A 23,096-nucleotide genomic window follows, 5' to 3' on the forward strand; every position below is an offset into this window, starting at 1 on the left:
CATTTCACTTAACATAATGTCCTCCAAGTTCATCCAGGTTGTCACATATGGCAGGATTTCCTTATTTTTCAAGGCTGAATAATATTCTACTGTATGTATATACCACATTTTCTTTATCCATTCATCTGTCAATGGACATTTAGGTTGTTTCCATATCTCGGCTATTGTGAATAATGCTGCAGTAATCATGGAAGTTCAGCTATCTCTGTAAGATCCGGATTTCAATTAATTGGGGTATATACCCAGAAGTCGGATTGCTGGATCACATGCTAATTCTATTTAAAAATTTTTGAGGAACCACCATCCTATTTTCCATAGTGGCTGCAGCATTTTCCATTCCCACCAACAGTGTTCAAGGGTTCCAATTTCTCCACATTCTCTCCAACGCTTGTTATCTTTTGTTTTTTTGGTAACAGCCAACTATTTGATAGTAAGTCAACTTCTGATAGTAAGTTATAAAGATTTAGAGGGTTTCTTATGTTCTCTCTGTTATTTAAAAAAGGTGAAGTAGGAACACTAACTGTGCTATTGGAGCTGTGTATTCAACAAACATTTATTGAGCACTTACGTTGTGTCAGACATTATATCAGGCACAGGAAATGGAAAGTGAGTAAGACTGACCTCACCCTTAAGAAGCTTAACGTCTTTAGACCCCTGCATTGCAATAGTATGAAGTATGATGTGTATGTGGAACTCAGTGGCTTTATCTCTCCCAGAGAGGACACTAATAAGTGACTGCAGTATGGTTTGTTATGTGCTAAGCTAGGGGAATGCACATGGGCCTATGCACAGAAACCATACTGGAGACTGGGGGTGGAGGGTGGCCAGGGAATACCGCTCAGAGAAAGTAACACTGGAGCTGCGATTTGAAGGCTCTGTGGAGCAGGCTAAATGAGTCATGAAGATGGAAAGCAAAATATCACCTGCGTCATGATGAAGCTGATTAGAGTCAGAGATTTGGTTTGTAGTCAAGTGAGCCTGTTGACACTCTCTACCCCCCACCCCATCCCACCCCATTCTGGGCACTGCCCGTGCTCCAGGGGGAATTTGGGGTCTGCAGAACAGGACTACTACCTCACACTGGAGAGCAGAGGGAAGAAAAGGCACAGAACCCCCCATCCTTAGAGTAACTCCACCCAGTTAAGAAATGTGGACCAATGGCTTTCAAATACCAGTTAGGAAACAGGAAGAGGAAGGGGTGGGGTGATAAGCCAAGTAGAGAATCTCTCCAAGTGAAAATAAGAAGGGTAGAAACTAAATGCTCCTCTCTACCACTGCCATCATTTCTCACTTAGATTACTGTATTAGTGTCTTAACTAGTCTCCCTCCTTTCACTATAATCCATGCTCCACACAGTAGCTCAAATAATATTTTTTATTGTGGTAAAATACACATAATGCTATGTGTCACATAATGAATTGTGTCCCCCCAGAATTTATACGTTGAAACTCTAACCCCCAATGTGGCTGTATGTGGAGTGAGGGGGTAATTAAGGTTAAATGAGGTCATAAGAGTGGGAACCTAATCTGATAGGATTAGCGTCCTTATAAGAGGAAACACCAGAGAGCAGCCTGTTCACCCTCTCTCCAAGCGCAGGGCATAAAGGCCACGCGAGCTCACAGTAGCAAGGCAGCCATCTGCAACTCAAGGGGAGAGCACCAGACATCAACCCTGTTGGAACCTTGATTTTAAATTTCCCAGCCTCCAGAATCATGAGAAAATGAATTTCTGTTGTTTAAACCACCCAGTCTGTGGTATTCTGATAGGGCAGCCCAAGCTAACACACACAGCATAAAACTTAACACTTGAACCATTTCAAAGTATGCAATTCAGTGGCATTAAGTGCATTCTCAATGTTGTACAACCATCACCACTGTCTACTTCCAGAATCTTTTCATCACCCCCAAAAGGAAATCCTGCACCCATCAAATAGTCGCTCCCCATTTCCCACACTCTCCAGCCCCAGCAATAACTAATCTGCTTTCTGTCTCCAGGGACTTGCCGATTCTGAATATTCATATCCATGGAATCAAACAACATGTGGGGAGCGCTCATTATTCAGGGTGGCTGAGGGCAGGAGGGGACGACAACACTCAGGTCTGAGCCTTGAATAACAATCCCGGGGGAGCTCTTCACCAGAACAGAGGGGAGAGGAAGGGAAAGAAGCAAAAGGTTCGGATTTTGGTAAAGTCGAGCCTGAGTTTCTCTGAGGGAAAAAGTTAACAGACATTTCAATATTTCAATATATGGATCTTGCATCCAGTAAAAAAAAAAAAAAGGACTGGGGGAGACAGGCTTTAATTTTTAAGTAAAAAAGCCATGGGTTTTCATGAAGCCACCCAGTGAAATTCCAGAACACGGGATGAGCCTGGGAATCATTGAAATTTAAGAGGCAATTATCGAAGAGGCCTTTGAAGGTACTAAGGGCCTTCCAGTGATGTATGTCAGAAAAAATCCGGAAGATTCTGGTATGACAGGGTCCGGACGCCTCGGCCCAGAGCCTTTGCTGAGTTTGGTTTTAATTTGTACCTCGAGCATCCAATTCTATGTCTAAAACTTAGTGAGTTCATTATTCTAGGGGAGCAGCAAACGTATGTTCTCTGCAGATGCCTTTCCAGTAGAGAGAAGGCTTTCCTCCAACCGCTACCACTTGCCAGGACTTGGAACCTAAAATGCTCATTTCCTTCCCAGTGTCACCAGAAAACTGGGAAAAACAGGGCAGAAGTACTAAGTTTCCTCCACTCCTAAATGTGTCTCCCACACAAGAGGAGGCTGAGCCCAGTATTCTAGAACAGGAATAACATTTTCCAGATAATATAAACACGGACTCTATAAAGTAATTACTCATTAGTTATTATCTCCATTTTTCATCTTACGTTTTAAAGAATTTAAAAAAAGAAAACGAGGGCCCACTAAGATGACTATATATGGGACCAAGTGCTCTCTTGACTAAACTGATATACTAAGTACAGAACACACACATTTTATTTATTAGGCTACCAGCCATAGAGCCCAGCAGTGAAGCAGGTGGAAACGCTCAGGGACATGGCCAAGGCGTCTGTGATAGATTAAATTTTAGCATTAGTGCTTCGCTTTAAACCTTCTGAGTGACTAAACCCAGGCCAGGCATCCAGCCATCTAAATCTAGAGCTCCCTGTACGTTTCCCCTGGGTTTCCACACACTCCGTTCTCATCTGAAATGTTTTTATAGTGATGATAAACCGACTCCAAACAGAAAAGCCGTAAAACACATGGTCTCTGTTACCGAAGAATGGGTTCCAATGTGTTTCTATTATAACTATGCATCCTGGCTCTTCTGATCGCTTGCAAATGTTGTGAAAAATGTGAAGGTACATCTAGATAGAATCTGAGGGCAATTAACCCTACCAAGTAGAATACCATTCGACTGAAGATTAGGTCTTTGATTTTCCAAGACACGTTTAGGCAGGAATTTCTAGGATCCTGATAACAGCAATAACAGGCTGCAGTGAGTGAGGGCAACTCCAACTTTCTGAGGAGCCCTTTTCCACTGGGATTTGTGACGCCACCTTGGTCCCCATGGAAAATGACCTGCTGGCTCTTCGAAGACCTCAAACTATGGCACCAAACAGTCTGTAGAGGTTGTTAGAAGTGCTCTGGGGTCAATAAACCTTAGCAAATGTGCACTGAGGCAACATGAAATAGCGGAAGAATCAGGAAGTGGCAGAAAGGGGCAGATCTAGGTTTGAATCCAGCTCTGCCACTTACCAGGTATAAGATCTCGGGCACATTCCTTATCCTCTCACAGGCCCTGTATCCTAGGAAGGTAATATCTATTCTGCAGGATTGTCTTAAGAATTAGAAATAACTAGCCTGTTAAATGCTTAGCACAATGCCTGACACCCCATAGTAGTTCTCCTGATCAAGATCACTTTAGCAGAATCAGAAACAGGTAAGTAGTCCACAAAGAAAGAAGCATCTTTCTCAACCTGCCAGTGACAGGAAGCAACCTGCCTTTACTCAGCTTGAAGTTCACCCAGAAGACAATCTAGTAAGGATAGAAATGCCCCAGATAAGCTGCTTCAATGGGAAAACATATTAAAATCTCCCCTACTCTGACCAACTCTCTCTCTCTCTCTGACCCTGCAATTTGCAAAGGCACTAGCACCAAAATGGCAGCCATCAGCAGTAACAGAGGAGACACCCCTATTTGCTGCACATTCTACAAGGCCTCAGTTTATGTTTCCAGCATACTGATGAGTTCCTTGATTGTTATTAGTTAATTCAGTAAAAACGGTGGGAAAAAGTGACAGTTCAGAGGGGAATACCAAATGAACTTGAGCTGAACCGTCGCATTGTCCCAAGGAGTGTGACGACGTGGGAATGAAACAATATAGGCTCCTGACAGCACTGAGGGCAGACACAAAGCATGGAATTCAGTGTGGCTAATTCCCCAGAAGGCATTTCACAAGAGTCCAAATCCTCCAAAGCATGAAAATCACACAGGCTCTTACCAAAGAGGAAGTTGGGCACAATGCATGGAAGGGCTTGGGAGCTCTGGCTGGCTGCCCGGGCCCCTGGAAAAGTTGGTTTGTGCAGCCAGACCAGCAAGGACATGCAAATACAGCAACAGCAAGGTAGAGTTGGGGAAGCTGCAACCGTAAACAACGGGCATAACAGCGACTGTCAATGAAGGTGCTTCTTGGCAGGACAATTGTAGAAGGAAGAATTGAGAAGGAGGAATGAGCTTCCCCCACCCAACCAACTCCAATCAAGACCAAAACCTGTTTCAACCTATCAGTAATTACTGACCACCTCCTCAGGGCCCAGCACTGGATGGTAGTTCTGGTAAATTCCAAAGAAATAAGACCCCTTACCTGGAGGAGCCTATTGTCTGGTTGGAAACGCAAAAACAGCTCTCATGAAAGTCATCCTTGTAAGATTATGTGCCTCTCAAAATACTGGAGAACAGCTAAATTCAAACTTGAGATATATTGACAAGAAATAAGAGTTAAGTAGAGAAAAAGTGTGATGTAGATACTGGTGGCCAATCGAGTCTTCCCAGAAAATGTGGAAAGAGAGTGGGATGCGATAGACAAAAGAGAACATTCCAGAAAGGATGAACCACACATATAAAGACACAGTATAAGAAATTATAATCCTATGTGTTGATTTGAATTACTTTTTCTTAATGTGTGGTCCACAGACCACCCACAACGGATTTTGGCCCCAGCAACTGAATTCAGATCTCTGGAGAGTGGAGCCCAGCAATCTGCATCTCTAATAAACGCCTAGGCTCTCCTAATGCACATCAAAATTCAGAACCACCGGCTAAGGGATCTCAGACTTAAACAAACACATACTCCTCCTGTAAAGACAGAAAGGAAGGGAAGTAGGGAAGGAAGAAGAGATGAAGGTAGGAAGGGAGGGAGGGAGAAAAACATTTTTAACTATAGAAAAGAGCTTGGGAAGGGGAGTCAGAGCCCACCATGCAGGCGCGACAGTGACTGTGTGTGATCAGGAGACCGAGTCTGAACAGCATCCATGGCTTGCGTCAAATGATAAAAGGCCTTCGTTAACAGACTTTGGCTCTGTCCTAGGGGCAGGGAAGTGCTATTGTAGGTTCCTATCCAAGAGAAAGACAGGATTTCAATCTGGCAGTAGACCATGAGGTAGAAAGAGAAGGAGAGATTTTTTTGGCAAGAAGGCAGTCTCAGAACACTTGCCACTGTCAGAAGGTGAAGCCACTGAGTGCCTGAAAGAGGCAGGGAGAATTTTAGATGAAGAGAACTAGGTAGTCTATTTTATTGCTAACACACCTCAATTTAGGGGAAGTCCATCCACCCTCAGAAGAAAAGGGTCTGTCCTCTTCAAGACCTCTACTTCCACCTCTCGTGTCAAAGCTGCTTCCTCCACATTCCACATGGTTCTCCAGCATCTACTTTTCTCTGACTTCAGCAAATACTGCTAAGCTTCCCATCTTTTAAAAAAAAAGTTCTTTCTCTTGACCTGCACCACCCCCCCGCTGACCATCCTCCGGCTCCCCTTTCCTTTCGTTATCAAATTCCTTAAAAAGATAGTCCATCTTCACCTGTCCTCCCACTGTTCTTCAAACCACAGCAGTCTGCTTCTGTCCTCACCATTTTTAAATTTTTTTTTGTTTTTATTTTATATTGGAGTATAATTGATTAACAGTGCTGTGTTATAGCTTCAGGTGTAGAGCAAAGTGATTCACTGTTCTCAGACCTAGAACGCCTCAATTACCAAATCTAATAGGCACTCTGACAACTTTGATTTCACCTCCCAATAATATTTGCCTTCTCTCCTTGAATTCTTCTCCTCATTTGTCTTCCATGCCACCACGTTCACAGCTTCTTTTAAACACTTTGTAAGAGGAAGAGCATCTTCTTCTCCTGTGATCCTCCTATTCTCCTGCCCGTTAAATGCCCCTGTTTCTGCTGTTCCTCAGAGCGTAATCATTAATCATCTTCTTTTGTTGCCTTGATCATCTAATCCCCTTGGGTGATTTCATCCTGTTACTATTGCTATGTCACAAATTATTTTAAAATTTAGAAGCTTAAAGCAACCATTTTATTATGTTCACAGATTGTGCAGGCCAACAGCTTGGAAAGGGTACTTTCCAAGGACTTTCCAAGTCCTCCAACAGCTTGGAGGACTCTCCTCAGCTGACGATGTCTGAAGCCTGAGCTGAGGGGACTTGGAAGCTTGAGTGACTTAAGGGCTGGGGACTGGAAGGAGGAATCTTTACTCACATGTCTGGGGTCTGGTTTGGGGCTACGAACAGTAGTACTGACATGTGACCTCTCCATGCACTTGGGCTTCCTTACAGCATGGAACCTCAGACCTCTTACATGGCAGCTGAGGGCTTCAGGCACAAGTATTACAATCAACAAGGCAGCAGTGAGATCACCCTTTCTGACCTAGCCTCAGAAGTCACACAATGTCACTTCAACCACATTTTACTGGTAACATGAGTCACATACAACTACCCAAGTTCAAGAGGAGGGAACATCAACTCCATCTCTCAAAACGAGGAATGTCAAAGAAACTGCAACCAATTTTTTTTTAAAAAAAACCTCTAGCACTCATAGATACAGATTCTACTATAGTTCCAAACTATTCAAGTTGAGATCTCTAGATTAATATATCTAATTGCTCTAAACTTATATCTCCAATTGCTTACTATACTACTACCACTAATAATGGCAAAGGATTATACACACATAGCATGTACCAGACACAGTTCTGAGAACTTTGTACTTATTAACTCATATAAGCCTCACAATAACTCTAGGAGGCAAGTACTATTATTATCATCATTTTAACAAAAATGTTAATCTTGCCTAAGCTCACATAGCAAGTACAATGGAACTAAGATACCACTCAGGCAGTCTGGCTCCAAAGTGTAGTCTGATAACCAGTACACTAAACAGCACACATACTCTACCGGTATTTCAAACCCAGCATGACAAAAACTGTGCTTCAATCCACCACTCCCTCATTAAAACAAAAATGCCTTTCTGTCCTTCTTATATATTTTCTCCTTGTTAATAATTCCACCATTCATGTAACATGCAACGAAGTCTGGGAGCCATTGCCTAGCCTCTCCCTAATCCCCCATGTGAGAACTGTCCCCAGACTGTGTCAATGAACCTACTTAAGGTCCTCATAGCTGCCACACTTCTTTATCCCCGCTACCCAAATCGACGTCTTCTCCTGGATTATTGCCGTTAAGTTTTAACTGGATTCCTTGCTTCCTATCTCCTGCAATTGTGATTCATCCTCCCACTTCCCAGAATGATGATAATAAAATGCAAAATTGATGATTATACATGTTGCTTAAAACTCTTCCAAAGCTCCCAATAGAATAAAGTCAAAATGCTAGCGTAACACACAAAATTCCCTCTGATCTGGCTTCTGACCGCTATGACCCTGGCCTCCTGTTCCTACCTAATGGGCTAAACTCTGTCCATACCAATCACTTACTATTTCCTAATTTGCCACCTGTTTCTTGCCTCCCTGCCACCACACATCCTCTACAGCGCCTTCTGCCTTGAACATCTTCCTTCCTGTTCCCTTTCCAATCCCCAGTCGCCTGGAAGACTCTTACCCCTCACGACCCAGCACCCCTTCATGGATACTTTCCTCAAGGAGAGTTGATTACTTACTCTTGTCGCATCACTGTACAAAATCCTGTCCCAGCCTTAACACATAATGTGATCACGTTTTACATCTCCATCTCCCTTATTTTATTACTGGCTCCTAGAGGACAGAAAGTTCGTCTTATCTTTGCATTCCCAGTGCCTGGTATGTCACAGATGTTCAATAAATGTTTGTTGAATGAAGAAATAAAAGAAGTCACAATACATAGTGATATTTGATATATAAGAAATAAAGAAGAGGGAAAATTTACAACATCTATCCTAGAAACCTGGAACAGGAGTAGAAAAATGAACAGAAACGAGAAAATTAAAAGGCATGGAGGCCAGGAATTCAGTTTGAGGTGATTAAAGAAAAGGATGGATTTGGTTTTTCACAGGTTGAACTGTATTTGTACCAGGAGGTGGTTAGAAAAACAGGATCAGAAAATAAATGAAAGTTCAAGGTTAAGATTATAGATTTGAGGATTAAAATAGATGAGATGATTATTATAACTAACAGAAAAGTTTTCCAATTATACAAGAGTAGAATGAACAATTTTATTAAACTTATTCTAAAAGGAAAACCTTAAAGGGCTTTCTAAACATGGTTTCAAATAATAATCACAAAAGTAATATTTAATGGAACCATAGTTTATCATAATCCTTTCAAAAGGCAAATATAAAAAAGAAAATAAATGAAACGCTCATCCAGAAAGAACTCCTTCTTAGGACAGTACCCAAACCAAAAGCAGGAACCTCTAGGACTAGTTAGGACTGGGTCACTGTTTCTTCCTTAGAACACTGCCTCACGGCTATTCTCACCTCCACCTTGACAGTCACCTCTGAACACCTTTCTGGTGACATCAGTGAACAGCAGGATATAGGAAAACTGTCTATTTCAGGTCCCTGATTTCCATGCTCTCTGCAAAGCCTTACGAACTCATCAGGTATTATATTAATATTGTACAGATGTTGCTTACATCTACATGATGCCAAAACGACCAGTAAAAAGACAGAAAAATAAAACAAAAATGACAAAAAAATAAAAACATACGATCAACTTGTTATATAAGCCAGCTCATGAGATAAGGTATAAACAACTGATTGTTACAATTACACAATACTAAATAACTTATCTGATTTTTTTCCTGAATTGACCTCTGTGTGTGTGTGTGTGTGTGTGTGTGTGTGTGTGTGTGTGTGTCTACCATGCAGACACAGCCAGTGACTGACAGAGGAAATGTGCTTTGTGACAATACAGCCAGCCCAAATAGGCAAAAATCAACAAGAATATATGATTACTTCCTTGATAACCCAACATAGGTGGGGCACTGGAAAATGTTTGGGACTAGAAAACACCTATCCCCTGGGACTTTTATATAATCTACCACAGTGGACAAAGGAGTTCCAATCCAGGTTTTGTGATTTACACTATCACCAGGCTAGTCCACTTTGCTTACAGCTTCCTAAATCTCCCTTCTCTATCAGTCTTAAAACCACATCCAAACAGACTATGCTGTTAATAAAGTGTGTTGCAGCTCTGCTCTCCTGGACTGACACAGCCCTATCATACTGGGCATGAAGTCCATGACTCTCATTCTTGGGCTTTTAAAGCACTTCATACTCTTATCCCTCATCCCTCCCCCTCTCCTTGGGAATCAGAACATCCTGGAGTACAACACCAGAAATACCTGATTCTACACTGAGCCAAGATAGGACCCTCCCCAGACTCTCCTGGTCTTCAGACCTATACCAGGCACACATTGGAGTCAGGCAGACCTGGGTTTGTGATCACAATTGTATCACTTATTAGTTGCGTGATTCTATGCAAATAACTCAACTTCTAAGAAATTACTTCTTTACTAAAAAAAAAAAAAAGGGAATAATAGTAGCAATCTGATGGTCTTGCCATGAGGATGAAGACGACACGGGTAAAGCAATCACCACTGCCCTGGACCATGAAGATGCTCAGTGAATACCCACCCTCCCTCCTTTTCCTCCATGCAGTTCCATCCTGTTTGGGGCTGCTCCTGTACCGTCCACACAGGACAGTCTCAACTCCTCGTTTTCTGTTAATACTTGACACCCACGTGTCAAAAACAGGTTTAGAGACTGAATTTGAGGGAGGTGACAATTATTCCAATCAAAATTAAACTATACTTTGAGTATACTGACGAATTGTCTTCTCATATATACTTTTAGATGGCTCATTGGATAGGGTACCTTTGCATGACATTTTCACTTTTAGATTTCTTCATTTTTAAAAAATAAAATTTTAATATGTTTGTATTCACATATATTACATATACCCACAAATATATATGACTATATGTACTTAATTTCAGAAATGCTTAATATTTACTGAGCACTCGTGCTGTGCCAGGCACTGTGCAGAGATAGCTCATTTAATTCTCGGAGCGACCCTACCGGAGAAGTACCATTATTACCCCTATTTTACAGATGAGGAAACTGAGGCTTAAGAATGTTAAGTAATTTAACCACACAGCTAGTAAGTAAACATTAGCACACTCAAAATTGCTAAATAACCAATTGCATTCCTGATGCTTGTGTTTTATTTTAATTGAAAGTATAGAGGCCATGGTTTAACTGCTTTTTTTTTTTTTCTGGTGGAGATAGACTTTTTAAAAAAATTTTTATTGGAGTATGGTTGCCTTACAATGTTGTGTTAGCCTCCAACGCACAACAAAATGAGTCAGTCATGCACATACAGATATCCCCTCCCTTTTGGACTTCCCTCCCATTTAGATTACCGCAGTGCATTAGGTAGAGTTCCCTGTGCTAACTTCGAATGAAGCTCACTGCTGAGCTCCAAGCAGAAGATAAACAGGAGGACAGGCATTACTTTGAGAGAGTGATGGGTCAAAAGGATCTTTTTGACCCACCTCCTAGAGAAATGGAAATAAAAACAAAAATAAACAAATGGGACCTAATGAAACGTAAAAGCTTTTGCACAGCAAAGGAAAACATAAACAAGATGAAAAGACAACCCTCAGAATGGGAGAAAATATTTGCAAATGAAGCAACTGACAAAGGATTCATCTCCAAAATTTACAAGCAGCTCATGCAGCTCAATATCAAAAAAACAAACAACCCAATCCAAAAATGGGCAGAAGACCTAAATAGACATTTCTCCAAAGAATATATACAGATTGCCAACAAACACATGAAAGGATGCTCAACATCACTAATCATTAGAGAAATGCAAGTCCAAACTACAATGAGGTATCACCTCACACCAGTCAGAATGGCCATCATCAAAAAATCTACAAACACTAAATGCTGGAGAGGGTGTGGAGAAAAGGGAACCCTCTTGCACTGTTGGTGGGAATGTAAATTGATACAGCCACTATGGAGAACAGTATAGAGGTTCCTTAAAAAACTAAAAATAGAACTACATACGACCCAGCAATCCCACTACTGGGCATATACCCTGAGAAAACCATCATTCAAAAAGAGTCATGTACCACAATGTCCATTGCAGCACTATTTACAATAGCCAGGACATGGAAGCAACCTAAGTGTCCATCGACAGATGAATGGATAAAGAAGATGTGGCACATATATACAATGGAATATTACTCAGCCATTAAAAGAAATGAAACTGAGTTATTTGTAGTGAGGTGGATGGACCTAGAGTCTGTCATACAGAGTGAAGTAAGTCAGAAAGAGAAAAACAAATACCGTATGCTAACACATATATATGGAATCTATTAAAAAATGGTTATGAAGAACCTAGGGGCAGGACAGGAATAGAGATGCAGACGTAGGGTATGGACTTGAGGACACGGGGAGGGGGAAGGGTAAGCTGGGACAAAGTGAGAGAGTGGCATGGACATACATACACTACCAAATGTAAAATAGATAGCTAGTGGGAAGCAGCCACATAGCACAGGGACATCAGCTCGGTGCTTTGTGACCACCTAGAGGGGTGGGATAGGGAGGGTGGGAGGGAGACGCAAGAGGGAGGGGATATGGGGATATATGTTTATGTATAGCTGATTCACTTTTTTATAAAGCAGAAACTAACCATTGTAAAGCAATTATACTCCAATAAAGATGTTAAAAAGAGAGAGAGTGGTGGGAGTTGTAACCCGAAGCCTCCTTCAGCGTCCGCCTTAGAGGTCTGGGAGGCTGCGCCGGCCCGGTGCGCGTCTGTAAACTCCCGCGGGTCTGGCGCGTCTCTTTCTTCCAAAGTTGGAGCTCTCCTTGGTGGGAGGAGGGGGGGAGGAGGGGAGGCCTGTGACGTCACTCGGGAGCGGGGATAAAGCTCCCCGGCCGCGGTCCGGCGAGGACACTGCCCCAGGAGCAGAGTGGGCTCTTCCGCTCGGGGACACTCGTTGCGCCCCCGCCCCAGAAAGGCCGTGCCAGGAGGCACCATGCCCCAAAACGTGGTCCTGCCGGGCCCTGCGCCCTGGGGCTTCAGACTCTCGGGGGGCATAGACTTCAACCAGCCTTTGATCATCACCAGGGTAGGTGTTTTCCGTTCTTCTGCTGCAAGTCGGGGACTCTGGCGTGCCGCGGGCACCCCTGGAGAGAAGAGTGGCCAGCGAGGCACTGGGGTGCGCTGGGTGGGGCCTCGGCTTCGGGTTCACGGTTCGAGGGAGGGCAGCACCTTGGCAAACTAGGTCTGGAGGATGCAGAGCAGCTTAGAGAATTAATCCAGTCAGTTCCAATGGTCTCTGTCTGCAACCTGTTGGCCTCCAGCAACTTTCCGAGGAGAGAAGAACGGACGGCGTGGTTTCCCTGCGCTCAGAGAAGGCGAGGCTGCGAGGTGGGCTGCCTTCTCGCCCTCCCCTCCGGGTCTCCTTTCAATAACAAATGAGATAGGGTCCAGAGAAGGAGAGACAGTGGTGGCTGTTTGTTGGAGAGAGACAGGCAACTGAGCGCTTTCCCTGCCTGGAGGAAAACTTCAGCAGGGCGCTGTTCGCAGGGCAAGACCTCGGCTGGCCAAGTTGGAAGCGCTCATGTCAGCCCAGACAGGGACAATGTCACTAATCTGTATTCCTAGGTTTCCAGGCATTTTGAATAAATATTTTCCAAAGCTGGAACTTGGCTTAGAAATCATCATCTACAACTCAAACTACAAAGAAAATGTGTCAGATAGTTTCGTTTACCTGATGGAGAACCATCCTCAGCCTAATAACTCTGAATACTTGACCATCAAGTCAAGCTTTCCTTACTTAATATTCTCTAAAGTATTGTCTAATTAAGAAAAAAGAAAATGGATACTTCAGGATCTGTCGTCAGTAAATGTCTAGTTGGTCTAGTTGACCTTTTTTCCAACACGTGTTTGTCTTAACAGAAAAGTATTATTATTTCAATGATCACATATAAAGCCTATTAAACCTAATTTTAAAACATAAACTTTCAGAATATTTATACCTTTACTATGCTTTATTTTGTTCCTTACTGCTTATACTATATTTTATAAATGTATACCTTATAATCTGATATCCTCACATAGGCTTTGAACAAGGTAATACTTTTTAAATTCTGTTCTACTTACAAGTTCTAAGAATGAATGGCTTTTAAAAATATCTCAAAACATGTATCCATGGAACAGATGCATACCATGGAACATTTCAAGCTTTGTTTTACATTTTTTGAAAACATATAAACATATCTGACATGTGTTTTCATATGAGACATGAAAACTTAACATACCCCAAAAATGTTCCTAAGTAAATTAGGCAGAAAATGGTTCAGTGACCTGAGCCAAGCAATGCCTTTTATGGATTTACCAAAGGAAACAGTTTGCATTATCTCTACGAAGAAATATTTTTAAAGTTTCTGAAGTGTAGTGTTCATTTGTTTATATTAAATGAAATAAGCTCTTGAATCCTTACAAAGGATAAACCATATTTATATTAAACCTTAAAGGAATAATTTTGTCACAGAAATCCTGTCAGTGATTTATAAAAGAAATATCTCACTATTACTGTGGAACATGTCAATATGATTAATCTTATGTTTGAAATGTTGAGTTGTTGACATTATAAACAGTGTTTATTTCAAAGCAGAACTTAACATTTTGCAGTTGACTGCAGGAGCTATCGGTAAATATATTTGATCTGATGACAGTTATTGTTTGGGAAGCCAATTCCGTTTGAATTTTTAACTCATAACTAATTTGTATCACTCATATTGACACTCGGTTCAATAACAGTGCACGAACACATCTGATAATTTCATTTGACTATGGCTTTTCTCTTTAATTTAACTCAAGGAGAGCGGGTGAACTAAACTGTTTTGTATTCCAAGTGTATCCAAAGCCATTCACATAAATAGATTCTTGTTGAATAAATGAAAACATATTCGGGTGAACTTTTTTGCCTTAGTGAACACCTAATTGAGAGTATTTCCACTGAAATTATAAGAATACTAAAACTCATTTGGAAAAAAGACTAAAAAATATTACACAAACATAATTATCAGTGTTGTAATTAGGTAGTAGAATAATTCTATTAATATTTTTATACTGTGTTAAAAGGTGGTGAATGAGACTGTGTGTGTGTTAGTATACTCTGTTGCCTGCTATGCACTCTTCTAAGCCCTATATATGCACTCACTTAGATCTCACAAGAATCCTATCAGAGTAGTAGTAGTAATATCCCTTTCTGCAGATGAAAAGAGTGGGGCTTCAAGAGATTCATTAACCTGTCGATGACCACAAGCGGCAGGGCAGAATTTGACGCAGGTCGACCTGCCTCCAAAGCCTGCATCCTGAAGCCCACACACGTGAAAGATGCTGCTTATTGTACAGATATTTCCAAACAGGCGTTTTGTGCCATGCAACTCATCCCCTGGTCCTACTGATGCTACATCTTTCATATCTACCACTTTCCTTTTTTTCTACCGCTGTCCCCAGGCAAGGTTTCCTAATTTCACACCTAGCTGTTGTCTCCCCTCTCCAATTCACCCTGCATCTTTGAGATGGTTGCTGGTTGCTCCTATCTTCCCCATTCTTAAAAATCCTTCAGTGGCATCCACAGTTTATAGAGAATACAATGTGTGGTCTGTAGCACGAAATTCATGGCTTTCACCCTCTCTCCCAGCTCACGTTTTCAAGTTCATTTCCTCTCTCCTTTCCTCCTCTCACTCCATAAATAGGTAGTGGTGCCCATACTCTGGACCACTTATGATTTCTGTAACATGGCTTTGCCCCTGCTATCATTTTTCTCCAGAATTCTCTTCCCCACCCACTCCACTGTCCTCTGTGCCTGTGGAAACCCATTCAAATACCACTTCTCCAGCCTTCTTCGAGCAGTCATCATTCCATCCATTTAATTACTGTAGCTCTTGACCTACAACCTCTCCTTATAAAATGCCTTGTACCACAGATGGTTGAGTACATCTGTATCCCACAGATGGAATGCTCCCCCTTCAGGGCAACAACTGGCAAATTTGGAGGCTGTTCAGTGCCAAGCACAGTGTCTAGTACCTCATACAGGTCACAGGATACAAACAGACATAATATGAGTGAATAAATTGTTCACTTTTGACATAAATTTATTTTCATAATAGGTGCAAACTGTGTCCTCAGAAGTATTCCACAATAAAGAAAAAGGAGAACTGTTTTATTGTTAATTGATTTGTCTGTTTTACGTAAGTTCTTAAGCATACAAAGAATGAAAATGCCAATGCCTGCACTTAACACCACAAAAAGTCCCATGAATGAGATATAGTCCTCGAGTCAATTAAATCAATTTTTGTCCTACAAGCAACGCCCTCCCCTCCCTTCCTCACACTCTACAAAAGCAGATTATAGAAATGCTCCTTAGACCGTGGTCCTCTGCTCCACTCTCTGCTGGGGGCAGGATTTACAAAGTAATTCCCTCCATCAGCTGAAATTACAATTCACAAAATTAGGACAAAGGGTCCCCACCCTACAATTGTTTACCATCCAATGCATCAGCTGGGTGAAACTTTGTATCATAAAAAACATGAGAAGGTAAATCAAACACCAGACAATCTCAAAAACTTTTTTGAGCCATTGTGATACGGTTGTGATACGATTTGTAGGAAAGCGGTTTCTAGGCAAGGGTGTGCTCTACTTCGTGCAATATGAATTTAAGTTTCAGTTGTTCAGCATGCAGCAGGGAGTTGCTACCGCAAACACCATAAACAACTGGCCTAGGCATTTCACAGAATAAAGTTTAAGGTTCACATCTCTAAGCGAGCAGCTGTTTTTTTTTCTGGCAAGAAGGTTCTAAGGAGTCTCTTTCTATCTTAAATGTTTGGACCACCCAGAAGGTGGATCTACTATCACAGCCAAGTTACAGATGGTTTGTTTTCATAAATGGTCCAATTTGGAATAAAGCACAAGCTTCTTTTGTGTACACGATGTAAAACTACTGTACACATCTCATGCCACCATGTCCCTTCCCACTCAGTTCCTCTTCCCTCCTTTCTATACAGACCACACCCAGGATCAAGATCACTGTTAACCGAGAATGCTATATATGGACTTGGGTGCCAACATAGAAAATGTTAGTGTATTCTTAAGTTTTGTAGGCTTTAACACTGAACAGTACTTTAATATAAATTATATTTGAAATTTGAACTTTTAGAAAGAAATGTTTACAGTTGAATACAGTCTTTTTCCAGGTAGCCCTCGGTATCCTTGAGGGATTGGTTCCAGGACGCCCACTCCTCTATGCCCCCAACCCCCCCCGCAATGACACCAAAACCCCAGGATGCTCAAGTCTCTTATATAAAATGGTATTTGCATATAACCTAGGTACATCCTCCCCTATACTTTAAATCATCTCTAGATTATTTCTAATACCTAACGCAATGTAAATGCTATGTAAATAGTTGCCAACATGTGGCAAATTCAAGTTTTGCTTTTTGGAACTCCCTGGAATTTTTTTTCAAATATTTTCAACCCTCGGTTGGTTGAATCCTGGATGTGGAACCCACGGATTCAGAGGGGTGACTGTACTTAATTGTGTTTTGACAAAGACGTGTCTGCACGGGAGCACTGGTTCATCTGTTCCCAACATTCATACATCCCACAAGTACCTACTAAGTGCAGAAGGTATTTTATGTGGAAGGCACTGTGCGGGATACAGTCATTACTTAATGGGTTTCTACTCCCCTGAGAAGTTCATGTTGTCAGCAGAAGAGACATGAACACAAACTACCATGATACAACTTGTCCAGGATTCCATGAAAAAAGTATGGCCAAAGAGATGGGCGGAGTCAAGGGAGAGAGAGTACCTGCAGGGGTGGCATTTTGGGATAGTGGAGGAGCTTGAGCTATAGAGTTAGACAGACCCACGAGGAATTTCAAATTTTCACTGGATGTGTGACCCTAAGCAAGTTTCTTATACTTTCTGAGCAACAGTTTTCTCATCTTAAAAGATACCAACAGTATAACACCACCATAATAGTTCTCACCTGTGGCTGCACAGGAGCCTCACCCAGATAAGCTGAACATACCCATGCCCAGGCGCTACTTGCAGAGATACTGATTGGACTAGAAATGTAGACTGCAGCCAGGTGCTGGAGGGCTTTGGATGCCAGGCGAGGTACTGAAGTTTATTTGTAGGCAATGGAGAACAACTGAATAATGGGATTTCTTATTACTTAGATCCAGGCCCCACAGGACAGCCCTTCCGTATATACTTGTCTTTCTCCATAACTATTTCAACCATTTTTATTCTTAATATAGAAATCCCACCAGGGCGATATTCTGGACTTCCCTCATGTTTCCCACAGTTAATAGGACATTGATAGATGCTTTACCTGTGATTTAAGTTAGTTTTTTCCAAATAAACCCAAGTAATAGGTTGATGTGAAAAACAGAAATCATCTTAAGGGACTTGTTAAAAACACAAATTCCCTAGTTCCTCTGCTACAGCTTCTGTTTCATGATTCCAGGCATCTGGATTGGACTGGAATCTTTATGTTAAGCAAAGACGCTCGGTGATCCTTCTAATCAGATAAGTTAGAAAAGATGTGCTAAGTGATTGACAGCAGTACTATTTCCCATGATCTCTTGAATGCTTTTGACATTTGAGACCCTAATGAAACTGAAAAATGAAGAATCCACTGAACAATTCTTTGCCTCATTTTAGCTCTCTCTCCTCATCATTTGGGAAAATGTTAAAAATAAACTGTGAGCAATAATATAAAGTAATATAAATAAACTACAAAGAAATAATATAAAGTCATGCTGGAAAATAATGCATTCTTATGATTAAACGGATAGTTTAACTTACAAAAACCAGGCCAGTTTAGTGGCCATTTGCTGATCACTACCCTAGCTGAACTTGAGAACTAAGAAGTGAAGGATCGTGTTTTCTCCTTGTCTCTCATCCATTTCTCTACAGATTCTTTTCTTTCTTACCAACTCCTAATGTGGAGGTCCCAGGACATCAATCGCCAGGTTGAACGCAAAGTCAGAAGTTGGTTCTGGCATCACTATCGACCACTTTTCCTATTTAGCTAATGAAACCGCTGGTGACATAGCTGTTCAATTGCAACCACCTTAGTGAGAAGCCACAGGTTCTCTGAAAAAGAGAAGCAGCCTTCTTTGTCTGAACTGTCTTAGAGTTGTAATGGTGAGAGTTATTAGAAAGAGCTTTGCAAATGTAATACTTTGCATAAACATAAAATAGTTATTAACTTCCATATTAACGTTGTTAATAACATTTAGTAATATTCAGTATCTAAGTTCAGCACCCCAGATATCTCCGTTTAAAATTTATATAGACAGATACATACAACCCTACCTTCCACTCATCTGAACCAGAGCTAAGAAATAATGTTAGGCTCTTCTAAACCTAGATCGAGTATTATATATAAAGCAAATTAAAGTATATTAGAAAAGCTAGGTGAGGCTTTAAAACCAAACACATTGAGCCATGCTTTCTCATGTTTCAACTCAAAGAAAAGCATTTTGGTCTTAGAAGTTTAAAAATAGATGGTACTGATTTTGATGAACTATAGCTAGAGAAAATTAAAAGTTTGAGGTTATTTTTAGCACTACAAGTCACACTGGGGATGGAAACTTTTATTCTTCTAACAGTTCTGAGTGTGGGAGAATTTCTAAATGGAAAAACATCTACGAAATGCCTCCTAAAAGCTGAGATATAATGATCTCCAGTTGTCCTCACCCAGCCCCCATCATCTGTCCCTTCTGGAAATTATCATGATTGCTACAGTGAGGTGATCACAGACATGAAATGAGTACAATAAACATTTTAGTGATGAGACTGAAGATCTAGGACCCATGAGAATTTGTCATTTTAGCAATTTTATTCATTTATATGAATCTTGGATCTCTCTTAGAGCCACTTAAATCGAATTTATGACTAGATTAAACAAAGAGACGAAAAATGAATTAATGACTGATCCTCAAGTTAAACATTAGGAACGATCTAGTTTATTCCTGGAGCAGTTTGAGGTTTAAGTCAAGTTCTACATATTATTCTGATCTAAACAGTGGGAACTTGCAAAAGGAACAATGACAGGTTGACATTAATAGCCATAATCTTTGGGTATATAAGGACTAGTTATTTTTGTTTCACAAGTTCTGAGTTAAATGTCCATTTCATTCAGTTTTCAAGTAATTATTCATCAATTCCAAACACTGAGTATACACTGTGAAGCATTAGGAATATACATAATATTATCGATACCCTCAAGAACTTCCAGTCGGGAAAACAGACACTACACAAGTAAATAAACAAACATGAAAGTACAAACTGTCTTCATAAAAGAAGACAATAGGGTGTAACAGTGGGGAGGGGGCTGGAGAAATTACGTCAGATGTCTGGGGAGGTCTCTCTGAGAACATGACATTTAAGCCTAAACCAAAAGGAGGAGAAGAAGCAACCGGGTGAAGGCGGGGGAAGCATTTCAGGAGCAAGTTAACAGTGTGCACAAAGCCCAGAAGAGGGTGCAAGCTTGGCCTATTTGAGGAATTAAAAGGAAATCGGACTAGCTGTAGAGCAGTGGATTGGGAGGGGTGGGGGAGTGAGAATGGTGTGAGATGATGTTAGAGAAGCAGGCAGGGTGAGACCAGGTGAGGACTATTAGGCAGTTGTAAATAGTTGGGATTTACCCAGAAAAACTGGGAGTAGGTATAGCCATCAAAACAATCATCGCCTTTAACTGTATACTCAACATGTTTTTGTTGAAATATCTGAAATAATTTCAGATATGCCACTTTCTAAACATTTAACAACCATATTTTTCTCATATCATTTCTCACATCATTTCCCCCCATATCATTTCTCATATCATTCCCCACCTCCCCTCCAAAAAAGAAACCCACGTGGATTTCTGGTAGACGGCATAAGATTAGATCTTGCGTTTTTTTTTTTTTTTACCTAGTTTGACAAACTCTGTTAAAAAACAGAACGTGATGTGTTTTTAGGCCATTTACATATAATGTAATTATTGGTATGGTTTAATTCAAAGCTACCATCTTGTTAGTTGTTTTCTATTTGTTCCATCTGTTCTTCATTCATGGAGGAGAGACTGTGAGTAGATACAAACTTCTCTTGTATCTGTGGTTCCCACGGGTTCTAGATGCTCAATGCTTAACTCATACTTGGCCTTTAGCAATTTGTTCATAATTTTAGCTAAACTCTTCTTAACAACTAGTACATTTGGCCCCATCTTCCTCCATGCTCTGGTACAGGTGAGCCCATGCTTGTCTTTCCTCGGAGACTCCCGTCTTTCCTTAGATTCCAAGCTAGTTGGTTGCCCTGCAACTTCGGCTCTCTGAAGAGTCCACGAAAAGTCATAATTTTGCATATTATCTGGCTGCTTCTTGTTAATACAAGAGTGATTCTCTTTCCAGCTTTCTATATCCCAGGTGCATTATAGGGATGCTAAAGTAGTTTCAGTTCAAATATTAAGGCTCCCCAGATGTAGTAAAGTTCTATTCCCAAATAGAGAGTTCTGGGTGACAAAAAATCCTAAGAAACAAATGATTTTCTTTAAAGCAAAGAAAATATGATCCAAACAGGGAGTTATGGAAGATGTTTTAAAGGAGAATCAGAGATGTCATGATGGAGGAAATGTGGTTAGTAAGAAACAAAATTATTTCACATAATGGGAAAATAGAGGTAGCACAACTGATCAATTAAGAGTTATTTTAAGTGAGATTTAATATGTCCTGCCCAGTGAAGCATTTAAAATGTTACCAAGGTGAAATATAAACGTTGGGCACAAAACTCAAGATGCTGCAGGGTGTTGATTTTAAACGTGCAGGGTGTTGATTTTAAACGTGATTTTAAATGATCTCTTCCAGATTACTCCAGGAAGCAAGGCGGCAGCTGCCAACCTGTGTCCCGGAGATGTCATCCTGGCTATTGATGGCTTCGGTACTGAGTCCATGACTCATGCTGATGCACAGGACAGGATTAAAGCAGCAGCACACCAGCTGTGTCTCAAAATTGACAGGTGCTCTTTAATTAATGGTGTTAAATTTGATCTGTTTTGCGGAAGAACCTGAACCAGAAGTATAAATGATTTCATCTTCCCAGTGAGAAGGAGTGTCACAGGACCCAGAATTTTGACTGGCTTTTTTTTTTAATGTATCAGCCACTTTGGTCTGTTCTTCACTGAAGTCAGTCAATCTAGTAGCTGTTAACAAAGAATTTCTAAAAAGAATCCTCTGGAATGTCAGAATAATGAAAGAGGCTAAAATAACTTTTTTCCTGTACTAACGCAGTTAGTTGACCATGAAAATAGAACCATTTAAGGTATTGGCCACATAAACACCGAACAGCATGTCCAGTTATACTGCTGTTCTAAACACGGTAGAGAACATGGAGTGGAATTTAGAGATGCTCCTAAAAGAATCTCGTGCTTGCCAAGATGTGATCATGTTAAAATCTGGTTGCTAATATCCTGTATGCTATTGGCTGTTTTGTACTGAACTCAGCCCAGAAGAATCCCACAAGGTATGAGAGGGTACATGTACATGATGGTTTTAGACAATGAGACATTTCTGACCAAAAACAACATTAGGAAATTGATCTATTGCCATCAGACTCGTGATCTGAAACTGAATTGTGAAAATAATGATTTGTTATAGTGGCTGTTAGCATGTGTGTTCATCCTCTTGCTGTTGTATTCACAATTGTCCCTGCTGTGATCCAAAGGCACAATCAGTCAGCCAATCTGCCATTTCACGAGGTGAAATTGACTCTTTCCCTATCTATGCATAACCTGTGTTCCTGTCAAGCACATAGTCCTGTAGGAGCCACATGATCCCAAGTAGATACATGAGAAGCGTTGGGCAAAGCACATTTCCTTGATGCCAACAGCAAATCCACCTGACAAGTCATTCACTGCCTCCTGTGGTGACCCAGGTAGGACAGGAAGGAAGTTGAGGAGATCTAGGGATCCAGTTTGTCCTGTGGTCATCTGCAGGGTGTGCCTCCAGAATCTCCCTGTCCTGTACTGCTTCCCACAAGCACTGGAGACCCACTTTCTCCAGACACTGTACAATGTCCTCGCCTTAGTTCAGGTTGCTACAATCAAATCCCATAGGCTGGGTGGCTTAAGCAACAAACATTTACTTCTCGTAGTTATGGAGGCTGGAAGTCCAAGGTCAGGGAGCCAGCATGGTCGGGTTCTCGGTGAGAGCCCGCTTCCTGGTCACGTCCTCACATGGCCTTCTTTGGTGCATTCACACAGAGAGGGAAGAGATCTCATGCCTCTTCTTTTCATAAGGTCATTAATCCCACCATGAGAGCCCTACTCTAATGATTTAACCTAACCCTAATTACCTCCCAAAGGCCATCACACTGGGGATTAGGATTTCAACATTTGACCCTGGGGTGTGGGGCGAGGACACAAACATTCAGTCCATAGCGGTCCTCCAAGCAATTTTGATCCATTCAAGTCTTCCCAGAAGTACACTAAAAACATAAGACTAATTCAATAAGACAATACAGGATAATGAGC

The 23,096-nt window shown here is 41.2% G+C and overlaps 2 protein-coding genes across 7 annotated transcripts in view; one reads left to right on the plus strand and one right to left on the minus strand.

Annotated features, from left to right (window-relative positions):
* The window catches only part of CFAP96 (cilia and flagella associated protein 96), a 155,847-nt gene that overhangs the window by 65,424 nt on the left and 67,327 nt on the right, over nucleotides 1-23,096 (minus strand). Inside the window, exon 7 of one of the 4 annotated variants that reach the window (XR_013825500.1) lies at nucleotides 18,517-18,679. The exons of 2 other annotated variants lie outside the window; for them this stretch is intronic. Coding sequence is in view for 1 of the 2 variants with exons in the window: in XM_079909177.1 (XP_079765303.1) it covers nucleotides 18,611-18,679 (69 nt within the window). In the remaining variant the exon portion in view is untranslated. Of the gene's footprint in view, nucleotides 1-18,102; nucleotides 18,680-23,096 lie in introns of those variants that run through there. One more of the 4 variants, XM_079909177.1, reaches the window with a different exon arrangement.
* PDLIM3 (PDZ and LIM domain 3) overlaps nucleotides 12,473-23,096 on the plus strand; it is a 30,318-nt gene continuing 19,694 nt past the window's right edge. For all 3 annotated transcript variants that reach the window (XM_079909171.1, XM_079909170.1, XM_079909169.1), the window contains exons 1-2: nucleotides 12,473-12,631; nucleotides 21,433-21,584. In XM_079909171.1, the coding sequence (XP_079765297.1) occupies nucleotides 12,539-12,631; nucleotides 21,433-21,584 (245 nt within the window). In that variant the 5' untranslated portion in view covers nucleotides 12,473-12,538. The remainder of the gene's footprint in view (nucleotides 12,632-21,432; nucleotides 21,585-23,096) is intronic.

The sequence above is a fragment of the Stenella coeruleoalba genome, assembly GCF_951394435.1.
Source record: "Stenella coeruleoalba genome assembly, chromosome: 21".
In the NCBI taxonomy this organism is placed as follows: domain Eukaryota; kingdom Metazoa; phylum Chordata; class Mammalia; order Artiodactyla; family Delphinidae; genus Stenella; species Stenella coeruleoalba.